The sequence below is a fragment of the Brienomyrus brachyistius genome, unplaced genomic scaffold (assembly GCF_023856365.1).
Source record: "Brienomyrus brachyistius isolate T26 unplaced genomic scaffold, BBRACH_0.4 scaffold82, whole genome shotgun sequence".
NCBI lineage: Eukaryota > Metazoa > Chordata > Actinopteri > Osteoglossiformes > Mormyridae > Brienomyrus > Brienomyrus brachyistius.
In genome coordinates, this window is record NW_026042357.1 from 464,473 (window position 1) to 475,871 (window position 11,399).

Consider the following 11,399-nt stretch of genomic DNA (forward strand, 5'->3'; position numbering starts at 1 on the left):
TTCTGATGTGCTGTCTGTAACTTCAGAAGGTTGCAGCCGTTTTGTGTGGATGATATTCTTATGCTAAGTGTATGAAAAGTTTAAAATGTAACACTTCAAAGGCCATTAAAAATTTAATGTTTCATATATTGCTTATGGAGTAACATCCCGGCTTTCATTCAGCTATCATTAATATTTATGATTTAATTTAATCAGTTTAATCACATTCATTCTAATATTTACTTAGGTGGTGTTAGGAAATTATACATCCGCATTCTAATCACTTTTCGAGTACAGGGTAAGAGGGGAACTCAAGCCTGTACACGCACACACACACACACACACACACACACACACACACACACACACACACATATTCAATGTGCAGTCTCAACACTCCAGTTCACCTAACAGCAAGTCTGGAGAGTGCAGGAATAAGATGGTATCCGTTGGCAACTGCGACAACATAGGGAGAAGGTACAAACTCCACATATACAGGCCATGGGTGGGATTTGAACCACCAACCCTGGATGGGTGAGAACACAATCCCCCTGAACTCATGCAAAAAAATAGTTGCTTTTCAAACACATGTCCCTGTTGATGATAGTCTTAAGGGCACCTTGGCTGTAGACAGGACTGGAGGCGAAGATTTAATTCATGAAAATTTCAGCATCCTCCAATATCTTTTATAATGTGTGTTCATTTTTGGTGTTTGAGTTTTAATTATTTGACATTTGAAATTACATTTTAACAGGCATTATCCTTTAAAGGCTAGCAAGTTAGACGGCCTTCCTCTTCCTGAGTGTGGAACGTCACTGAGGGACTGTTGTTATTTCCAGGGGATGAGACTGTCCTTGTGATCGGCGCTGCGGTGCGCCTTGCTGTGGCGCCTGATTAGTTGTAAAAGGTTAATTGTCATTTATGGCAGCAAACTTTTACCAGGCGGCTTGACAAATTGAGATTCTAAGGCTTACAATCTCACTGTCGTTAAATATGCAAATGACGGCCCTGCAGATGGTGAACCATCAAGCTCTAATAGGCTTTAAGGGACTGCAAATCTGCTATGCAGGTTAATTAAATACCTCTGATTGGCTGGCATTGTAAGACAAGTACTCACCCAACTACAGGTGCCTGGAGTAAATTTGTTATGAGCGTTTGAGTAATAACCCAGAGATACGCAGAACTGGAACTTAACAAACAATAAGCATATTTCTAAATAAACAATAAGCATATTTTCTCTAATTAACTTATTCCCATCTCCTTCACAGTGTATGTGGCTGCTGTATGAAGGGGGTCTTACTTTAAGTGGCTTTCAATATTTCCCTTATAAAATCTCTTTTTCTGATCTTTTTGTTGGAAACCCAAACTTCATAATGTTTCTTCTGCAGCCTGAACAAATCTGTTGGTGCATTGATGACAGATGGACGGCGGACCAGGCCGTTTGCTCTGCTTCCTGCCTTTCATGTACACGCTGGATTTCAGCCTAAACGGGCCAATCTCTTAATCCTCATTGAACTCCCTGTGTCATTTTATTTATGCCAAACCTCCGCCAGAGTGATTTACATTTCAATGGCCATCCACCTGTCTGGCCCTGCTAACCAGCCTGTAAGCCACTCCACACTGCCAAACTGGGCAATATTCGCATTTGGTTGCTCATAAACGCAGACAAAAAAAGCTTCTTCAAAACAAAAGGAGGTCTACGAGAGAAAGAGAGAGAAAGAAACATATGCCAGGGGTAAGGGGTCAGCAATAGACTACATTTATTATCACCATCTGCAACTTCAAAACTATTAAAATATCCGTGCATCCGTCTTCCATGACTTCTTATGCAATGCAAAGGGGTTGGCAGTAAAAAAACAACCTCACACCACCAGGGATGGGATAGAAATTTGTATTTAACACATCTGTATCACCTCCGTAACATCTGTACAATCTTCCAAAATGTTTTTCCAAGTACAGGGTTGTGAGTATGCTTACAAATACACACATTTACGTGGCATTTATAATCGTTTATGTGTGTATACACAAACATAAATAAATGAAACGTATATAGTATGTGAGCAGATTGTGGATGAGTGACAATCACTGATTCTGAATCGCATGGCTGTTTCCACGTCCTTAATCCGCTGCTCACCTGGTAACATCTCAATTGCTCTGTGTCGTTCTGGCTCAGTGTGCCTTCTCGGTACAAACCGTTCCTTGAGTTAGTTGACCCCTGTCAGCGGCTGACAAACAGCGCATAGATGAAAGCTTCCTGCTACCCTTTTGTGCTGTTTTTACTCTGGGGGGGGGGGGGTGGGGGGGGTGTGCTCAGCCCTTACAAGGTCACTGCATTTCATTTCGAGCAGAGAAATGCAGAATGGAGAGGCTTGCTCGCTCACTCTCTCGCCATCGTTCTCTCTGCAGTCCCGGTTCTGAGAAAATGGGTTGGTCTAGAAACAGCCAGACAACATTCATGTTCGTTCAAACTCACTCTGTTGATTAAAGGCTTTTAATCTATCCAAACCCAATACACTGTGCCAACAGAGCACCACTCTGTAAATAACATCTAAATGTTATTCATCTTCACTGTGCTATTGCATATCTAATTGTCTATCTATCGATTATTTGAAGACTGTTCTTCCTGGCACTAGGAAGAATGAGTAATCATTTGAATGTGCTTGTTACATATGGCCATTAAAACATCCTGAATAAAGCACATTACCATTTTACTGCTGCAGTGAATCACGCGACTGACCGGAACCAAGGCAGTACAGACATGTACATGTTTGTCTCAAACTGATGGGATATTTCTGCAGAAAGGCACAGACAAGTGCATTACATTCAGCTTCTACTTTCAATCTATTGTTGTTGGAGTCTGTTGTACAATGCCAACTGCCAGCCATAATAATGAGTGAGTGATGCCGAACTGCTTCTAGCTGTCAGCCTCGAAACAATAATAGATGGAATAAAATAAAAATCATTCATCAATAATTTGAGACTTTTCAGTTTTCGAACAATGGCAAATTAAGCCTTTTGACAGTTCGCGCTCGGGTGTCAGTCAGAAACATAAAAACCTAAGTGCGGCCCACAAAAGTGCGAATAGGTAATGTGCTTAGCTATAGGTCAGATTCAGTTCTATATTCTGGCTAACAGGTTCGAAAGGGCAATATTCAGAGTGTAATGTTACGTTTGTTAAATGCTGCATGCGGTGTGCTATTCCTGACTTCTCACTCTGTCCTTGTAAGAGCCACGGAAGGACGAGAACATCCCAACTTCATCAGCATAACGGTTTTGCTGACGGAGCTCCGAGACGCCTACAGCTAGTTTTGACACTTTAAGTGGAACTTAAGATTAGCATTTGCTGCTGCTCATAAGCATTGTAACAAACATTTCAATTCAAAGCTCCATGCTGGCAAAAACTACTGCTTAAGCGAGAAATGAAGCTCATTAGAACTACAGACTCTTACACTTAATATAATATGTTCTAATGTCTGCACTGAGGTATCATTTAGTTTGTTGTATCATTACTGTAACTGTGACCGTAATTGCACTAATATTTCAGTTACATGGCAGGAACAGTGTACGTCAAATTGGGTTCCTTGGCCTAAATCACAGTTAAAACATGCTTGTTTTTATTACTATCAGGTCTGAATCATTACCGAAATGTTCATAAGCAAGCGCGTCGCATCGAGACAACAGGACGTGGTTTTACTTTCTAGTCCACACCTTCCTTCCTCCTGATGTGTGAACTGTGCAGAGTCTTCGGGGACGAAGCTGGACAGCGGAGACGTCCATGAAGGAGGCTGCAGGCTTGTGTTTGGGAGACGCAGGATTTTCTCATGCCATCGTCAAATAATCAAGGATGTGATCAGGCTTGAGAGAGATGCGGCGGCATTTCTAAAGAGCTACCGTTCTGTCTTTGTACTAATTAATGTTGATGATGTAGATGGGTCTCCTTATCTCGTTATTTTTTTTTATTGGCTGGAAAACCAAATGAAAAGTAGCAGCTGAAAGGGGGAGCCTACCTCACAATGGCAGCAGACACAATAATAAAGAGTGAAACCAGGTGTATCTGACTACTGCTGTGTTATGGTTTCGGCTTTAATGCGGCTCACTTGTACCACAGATGACTGACATCCCTGTAAAATCACAGGCGGCTCCTGCTGGCAGTTCCCACTACCTCGTTTGACTCGTCAGTCATCTCTGGACGAGCGAGTGTCATGGTCGGAGTTGCTCGCTGCTTTCCGTCAGATGCTCCCAGCTCCATGGGCTCCCCCAACGGCACTCTTCTCTGGATTTTTCCGGAAGCAGTAGACCCCATAGAGGCGGAACTTCTTGTCGGGGAAGCCCAGGTTGCGGACGCCCGGGTGCGAGCCGCCGCAGCGCCCCCGCGGGTTGACGATGGGGTAGCGCACGCTGCCGTCCTCCAGCCAGCCGGCCTCGCAGCGATCCAGAAGCTGGATCTTCCACGCCGCGTACAGCTGGCCCACCTTGGCTATCGTGGAGCCGTCGCGCAGGCAGGCCTTGGCCGCCTCGGCGTAGTTCACCTTCTTGAAGCGTTTCAGGAAGTACACTTTGCCTGGGAAGGAGATGGGGCGGGGGACACCATGAGCTTCTAGATGTCACCAAGTCCCCAAAGTCCACTCCACAGGAACTGAGGAACGTGGGGAACCCACCCATATTTAATTTGAATTCATTCACCCCCCAAATAAATAGACCTTTGTATTAAATTCAGTTGCCCCCTATCCCCCAATATAAAACTGTCTCCCCCGCTGTTGCCTGTCCCCTTCCACGTGGACCTCAGTTAAAGGAAATGACACTGACAAAACCAGCCTCCTATATAAACCCTATCTATAGGGGGCGCTGTGGGGATCAGTCAGTTAAGTCTCTGTGCGTGTATTCAGAAGGTAACCGGTTCAAGCAGCCTTTGCACATTTCCATTGCACCCCTGAGCAAGGACCTTAACCCCCAAATACTCCAGGGACCCTGGATAAGTAACATAACCCTGCGCTCAGACTCCAAGCATTGCTCTGTACGCACCTCTGTATATGTGTGGGATATGCAGAATAAGCATAGTATATCTATCTGTCTATCTACTCTGTGGCTAGCAAGTGTGAGCACAGCCACTCTGGGGTAGCCGAGCATGAAACCACAAGCCCTCCCCCACCAGGCCGCACTCTACACACGGGTGGGAAGCAGCGCTGCACTCTGCTATCGATTTTCTGCTGCCTCATGTTGCCGCCGCCTATTAGCTGCCCACATCGTCTCGTCAGCGACATCGCGGCTCACCGCCTCCAATCCAAAGACATCCCCGCTTTTCGCTGCTCGAAACCCAACGGAAGGGAAGCGGACATGTTTACAGGACGGATTAAATGTTTTACTACACACACCAAAGCGTGTCTCCCATTACATTCTTTAAAGGATGATTTTGTGTCTGTCAAAGTGTGTTAGCTTAGCCATTTCAAAACTTCTCCTAAAGTCACCCCACATACTTGTTGACTGCTAACATAACATTTTGAGCCAATCAATGCTTCATCAAGTTATTTACATTAATTAAGTGAGCTGGTGGTAAGATTTAAGAAATACATGGAATGGCGAGGTGGAGAGGTTTGGGATCTGAAGCTGTACCAACCAAGAGATCAGTGACATTTTCTAAAAGAATAAATTCTTGTTATTTTTTACCATGTAACTGTTCCTTTGCAGAGAGTGTAATTTTCTTTTTTCTTATTACCCAGACAGCATTAAACAGTTTCTTTGACTATCTAAGATTTTGCACAGTACTGTAAATAAAAAATATAAACAAAAAAAGGATATAAAATATTAGAAATGATAAATAATAAATAACAACTAATACAGCAGTGAGCTTGCTCAGGATTAATGGCTGCTGAATGGAAATAAAATTTTATACCTGTTATAATCAGGCAAAACTTTGGAGTCTGGGACTTTGGAAGGTCACCATCCTTAAATGGAGAAAAAATCCCAGAATCCTCAGCTTCCGCCCAGACCAGACCATGGGTGTCAATTATGCAGAGGGTTAAAACCAGCCAATACAACACCCTGCACCCCCTTAAATGGGTGTAGACCTCAACTCCCCCAATGCTCAACGCAAAGGGACACACTCACCGTTAAGATTGGAGGTGAAGCAAAAGGCGTCATAGCGTTCGTCCTCTTTGTGCCGGTAGCCGTAGTTACGCACGCCGGCGGGGGTGTCCTTGCTGCCGCAGTGCTCCCGGGGCTGGGCGATGGGGTACTGCACGGATCCGTCCTCCAACCAGCCCGCGTTGCACCAGTCCAGCCCCTCCAGCCAGGCCTTGTGCAGCTGGCCGTGTGAAGCCAAGATGGCGTCCTGCTGCCTGCACACCTCATCTGCCTCGTGGTAGTTGAGCTTGTAGCGGCCCAGGCGGGGATGGTAGGGGAACACCACTCCTGCCAGAAGAAGGACGAGCGTCCAGAGCGGCCGGCTACAGCTGACGGCTGATCTCCCGCATGCATTTATCACCCTAACCCTTAATCCTCATCTGTCCGAACGATGGATGAATTTTTAAGTATCACTTTCGCGGGAGAGAGCCGCACAAGGTGGGGAGCATCCTTCCTACTCACGCTTTAACCTTCACCTTCAAAGTCCCCTTAAACAAACCTGCGTCTTTATTATTGTTAATTATTTTCTATTTTAATGAATCCCTATTGCTCCTCGAGGGAGGGACGACAGCTTTAATGACCACGCTCCGGGACGGCGCTTGCTGACCTTCCAGGTCGAGGTTGACGAAGCCGGTGTCGTCCTCCATGTCGTTGGTGACCTCGCACTCGTAGCGCCCGTAGTCCTGCAGCGTGATGTTGTGGATGACGACAGAGGCGTCGCCGGGGCCCATGTTCTCCAGCGCCACGCGGTCCCGGTACGCGCCGAAGACCTTCTGCTGCCGGCCCAGCGCCACGAAGACATCCTCGAACTGCAGGCTGTCCGACACCTTGGTCCACTTGATGCGGATGCGGGCCGGGTCGGCGCTCTCCGGTTCGTGGTGGTACCGGCAGGGCAGGGTGATGGAGCCCCCGCGATGCGTCACCACCTTCCCGGGGGCGGTCTGCACAATGACGGCCCCAGTCTCATCCTCTGTGGAGGGGCAGTGGGTCAGGATGAGCTGACCGCTTGTCAGGGCTGGACAGGGATTATAATCTGACCCTGGACCCCTAAATGGCCCCCCATGATAACTTCTGCCATGCTGTACATTTTGCCAACTGGGGACAGGAAAATGGCTTGTCCTGCCCGGCCTCTCGCTCAACCCCAGACAGCTAGAGGTGGAAATTTCAGGACCAGAAAGTATAAATCCAGACCAGGATTTTGTTTCAACCAACCAGCTGAGTACTCTGTCACTGTGACTCTTTATGCTCAACTGTTTGGTTGAAACAAACTCCTGGTCTGGATTTATACTATCTGGACCTGAACTATCCACCTCTGTCGGCAGCATTAGCCAAATCATGCATCACAAGTGAAAAAGAGTGTATGGTAAGGTGAGAAGCCTTCAACAATTTAAATAAAAATGAAGCACCATTAAGGTTATATCTGAGTGGATATGACTTCATGCCCCCCCCTTGTTCAGATGCATTCTGCGGTCTGTGTGCCAATCCACAAAAGTGCCGCCCCGCCTTGGGGCCTCTTTGTACATGGCAGTCCTGTCGCGGCTTATTTCACGACATCCCACGGAGCGAAAGACCCTCTTCCTGTCAGCCTTGCAGATGCCTGCTTCGCAGACCCCCATTTACATATTGGCAGGTCTGCTCTCAATCTTTCCGCCCATTTAGAGCGAGCATCCATTTGAGGGCCAATAATAACCTCGGCCCTTTGTCGGCCAGACGGCAGCACAAGAGACCCTTTCTGCAGGCAGATCCTGGGGTCTGTCATTAGCCGTGGCAGCTGCTCATTAGCAGCGGCATCTTAAAAGCCTCCATTTCAGGCTGGCTGTCGCTGTCCACGGCACAGATAAAGAAAAAAAAAAACAAATGAATACCTGTGAGATACAGATGCGGCCATTGAGATCAGAGGACTGCAGGTTCTTTGTGAATAACCTGATCTACAACCATTGAATCACCAGGCCTACAACCGTTATTATTGCGGTAATGGGCTCAAAACATTTTAACTGCTCTGTTCTAGTGGTGCTAAAAGGATTTGCACACAGATGCCAGTTCCGTTTCTTTGTAGGCTGCACTATTTGGTTTAGACACAAGGCTAATGCTAGGAGGTATCTTTATTTTGGGATATCTTATAGTGAAGCTGGGCCATGCAGGACGCATGGAAGTTTAAAAACAGGCACTCAAAAATGGCAAATGTGCCAGCTGATTGGCTCACCGCTCTGCCTTGGGAAGCCGACATTTCGGCTTGTCCAGACAGCATAGGAATATGCTTCTGATTACCTCATTACTGCAATTACTGCTCCATAATTAAACACTTTCTGCAAAAACGGTGTTTTCCCACTGAATGGCAAATACAGACCAGAGAACAGGTAAAAGGGTAGGGGGTAATATTCAAAGCAGTGCTTCATTTACATGTCTTTGTGAAACAACAATAAAGGTGAGATTAATACTTTCACTGATTTGACGATTGGTAGCTTAATGCGCAATGCAGAACAGCCACATACTGAGACGAGCGAGGGATGAAAGAGAAGGGAGATTAAAAATGGTTTAACTGCCTAATTAGACCATTATGCATGTCTGTCAAAGAGAGGGGGGGGGGGCATTACCCAGCACGTGAACCACCTTTCTCCTTCCTTTGTCTGCCTCAGGGAGGGAGGTCACAGGTGAGGCTAAGGCCAGAGTCATCCAGGTGACGGTCATCAACAGCAGAGGCTGTCCACAGGGCTAAATATGACAAAAAAACATATATGTCAGTCTCTTCTCCCTGCAGCACCATTGAAGGCATCTGTCACAAAGCACCTGGCTCTTGCTGGTTTCTCCTTACACCTTCTCCCCGGATGCCCACCGGCTGATCCTTACACAGGGCTTATCCTTAGCACAGTCTGTGTGTTTGCTGCCTATCAAGAAAATTAAGACAGGTGCTATCTATTTATAATATGTATACAATTGTATACTTAGATTATTTGTGCTGTGGGAGATGTGTATGCGATTTAGCTTCGGTAGCGCACTAAAATATGCAGCATCCCTCAATCGCTGGAAGCTGCTTGTCCCCTCGTCACGTGACCGTCCGCTTCGGGCTGCTCTGCGGTGCCGCTGATCCTTCAGTGCGCCGAGTTGTGTGAAACTGCAGTGCCTCGCCGCAACTTTACACATGCTGTCACGTTACTTATACATGCACCGGTTAATATACTTCCCTAATATACCTACGTTAACTATAGATAATACGTTCACGGGTCGCTGATGCTTGAAAACGCAGACCGCAACTATTTTAGTGCTCAAAAGTTTTATTAACTTTACAATGGTCTGCATTCATCTGTTTCCGCACACTGGCTATATTTGTACTGTAATATACAGCCGGTTAGTTGTTCTCTTGCCGCGATTTACATATTATCATAAACTCTGCTGGATACCCCAGTGGATGGATTTAGGTTAAGTGCCCAGTTAAAATGATAAAAGCAGGTCCCTTCTGGGAACAGCAAACAAGTCCGTATCCCACTTCTGTACCTGCAGCAAGGCGACAGCGTGTCCCACTCGGATCCCTGTTTTTCTTTGCTCTGCATCTCGTCTTTCCTACTCATCGCTTGGCTTAACGCATTTTCAAGGTTATACGCACTGAGCACGAAGCGGTAGCCCGCCGCGATATTTCCCGTTCAAATATAACGAATACTTACCATCCTTAAGGCAACTGTAAATATTTTTTATTATCAGTCGTAAAGCTCCGTTTATCGTTAATTTCCCTTCACTGTCAGCTGGAAAAATGCAAGAGGGATATATTGCTGCAATATTGCTTTCGCCCTCCTGTCTCTCATTCTGCCATCCCCGCAGTTCCCCGTCACTTTTTCCTGCCCACTGTACTACGTTTCTTTTTTTCCCCATGCAGGGGTAAACTGCTGACTTCTCCAGTCACCCCCTCCGACGGACTAGCTGCGCATTTTCATACCCAGCAGCAGTGCGATGTCGCAGTAGCAGGAGGTCGCATGCAGACGCAGCCGTCCGAAAAACGGACGCCGTAATACACAGCGGACGCGTGAAATTTTATAATCATATTCCATACGTAATAACAGGTGTCGAAAAAAACTTTACAGTCACATTTACATATTTTTTTTATATCTGCGGCCAAGTTTTTTTCTTTTTCAGGTTTATGAAAAACTTTGCCAATTAAATTACAACATCCATCCATCCATCCATCCATCCATCCATCCATTTTTCAAACAGCTTATCCTACTGGGGGTCCGGAGCCTATCCTGGAAGCAATGGGCAGGGAACAACCCAAGATTTCATGAAATTTATTTATGAAAAATACGGTGCAATTATGCAGATATCTAATGTACTTTACGCATGCGTCTTTGAGGTGGGGAATTAGTTCAAATGGTAGAGCGCTCGCTTAGCATGCGAGAGATAGCGGGATCGATTCCCGCATTCTCCAGATCGTGCATTTTTAATGATTTGCATTAGCCAGCCAATGAAAGAGTTTCTTTCCAATATTTGCTTCCATTTCTTACCAGTCAATAACTTCATTTACAATTTTTGCTTCCATTTCTTACCAATCAGCTCACGGTCCTCCTTGCGTTTCCTACCAATTAAATAGCTTCATTAATGAACTTTTTGCTTCTATTTCTTACCAATCAATCCGCTTGTTAAGCCATGACGTTCGAATAACCTGACAATACTGTTTCAGGGGCCAATCCGAGTAGAAGGTAGTATGCCTTTCATCTTCTCAGCAACATATTTCAGCTAAGAATATAACATTATGTATAATAACCGGCCAGCTTTGGTTTTTATCAACTACTCGCTCTCGAGTATTTATGTAATTTACTAGGAAACCAAAAAAAATCGCCGAGTATGACGGACTGTAACCAGGACTAGCTGTAGCTACAGCCACAGTTAATGTGTTTTTTGAAATTTTGGTTCTTGTCTTGTCACGAAAATTTCACCCCCTTTCAAACTTGATGGAATGAATTAATTAATGGAAGCTAGTCCCCATCCTTAACGCTGCCTTGTTAAAGAAGGAAGCTACGGTAAAAATCGACACCAGTGTGGCATGTTTGGACCATTTGGCCACAGAATCAGATTTACGTCATGTGCCGCATCAAACTTAACAAGCGGTATCCAGTATTTAAAAAAATGCATTTAAAAAAATGTATTTAAAAATGTGTTTGAATTCAGGGGCTGCATGCTTCGAGGTCTTTTTAGGCTGCGTTATGCAAAGATCGAACAGAATACTATGTCACATGGGACGGTCTGGTCTGCAGATGATTTCCTATTTGTGTCAGCAGCTGTTCCCACCCTTACCCATGGGAGTTTCTTAATAC

The 11,399-nt window shown here is 45.5% G+C and overlaps 1 protein-coding gene and 1 non-coding gene across 4 annotated transcripts; one reads left to right on the plus strand and one right to left on the minus strand.

The window, feature by feature from the left end:
• Window positions 1-4,051: 4,051 nt before the first annotated feature.
• On the minus strand, window positions 4,052-10,077 carry LOC125726982 (hyaluronan and proteoglycan link protein 4-like). 3 transcript variants are annotated; one of them, XM_049003535.1, is made up of 5 exons: window positions 10,028-10,077; window positions 8,694-8,811; window positions 6,707-7,069; window positions 6,085-6,387; window positions 4,052-4,540 (listed from the first exon to the last, which is right to left on the minus strand). In XM_049003535.1, exons 1-5 carry the CDS (start codon window positions 10,064-10,066, stop codon window positions 4,209-4,211), a joined length of 1,155 nt encoding a protein of 384 aa, XP_048859492.1. In that variant the 5' UTR covers window positions 10,067-10,077; the 3' UTR covers window positions 4,052-4,208. The 3 variants fall into 3 exon arrangements, with proteins under 3 accessions (XP_048859492.1, XP_048859493.1, XP_048859494.1); XM_049003536.1 differs by lacking the exon at window positions 10,028-10,077 and adding an exon at window positions 9,759-9,832; XM_049003537.1 differs by lacking the exon at window positions 10,028-10,077 and adding an exon at window positions 9,592-9,646.
• Window positions 10,078-10,440: 363 nt separating this feature from the next.
• On the plus strand, window positions 10,441-10,513 carry trnaa-agc (transfer RNA alanine (anticodon AGC)). Its single transcript has one exon. It is a non-coding gene; the product is annotated as a tRNA-Ala (tRNA).
• The last annotated feature ends 886 nt before the right edge of the window (window positions 10,514-11,399 follow it).

Bases quoted from the DNA above. Each gene is read 5' to 3' on its own strand.
- LOC125726982 (XM_049003535.1), bottom strand. From the start codon at position 10,066: ATGCGACCTCCTGCTACTGCGACATCGCACTGCTGCTGG. The intron at 8,812-10,027 runs GTATGAAAATGC...TGTCATATTTAG, and splicing joins CGACATCGCACTGCTGCTGG to CCCTGTGGACAGCCTCTGCT. The intron at 6,388-6,706 runs GTCAGCAAGCGC...TTCTTCTGGCAG, and splicing joins CGTCAACCTCGACCTGGAAG to GAGTGGTGTTCCCCTACCAT.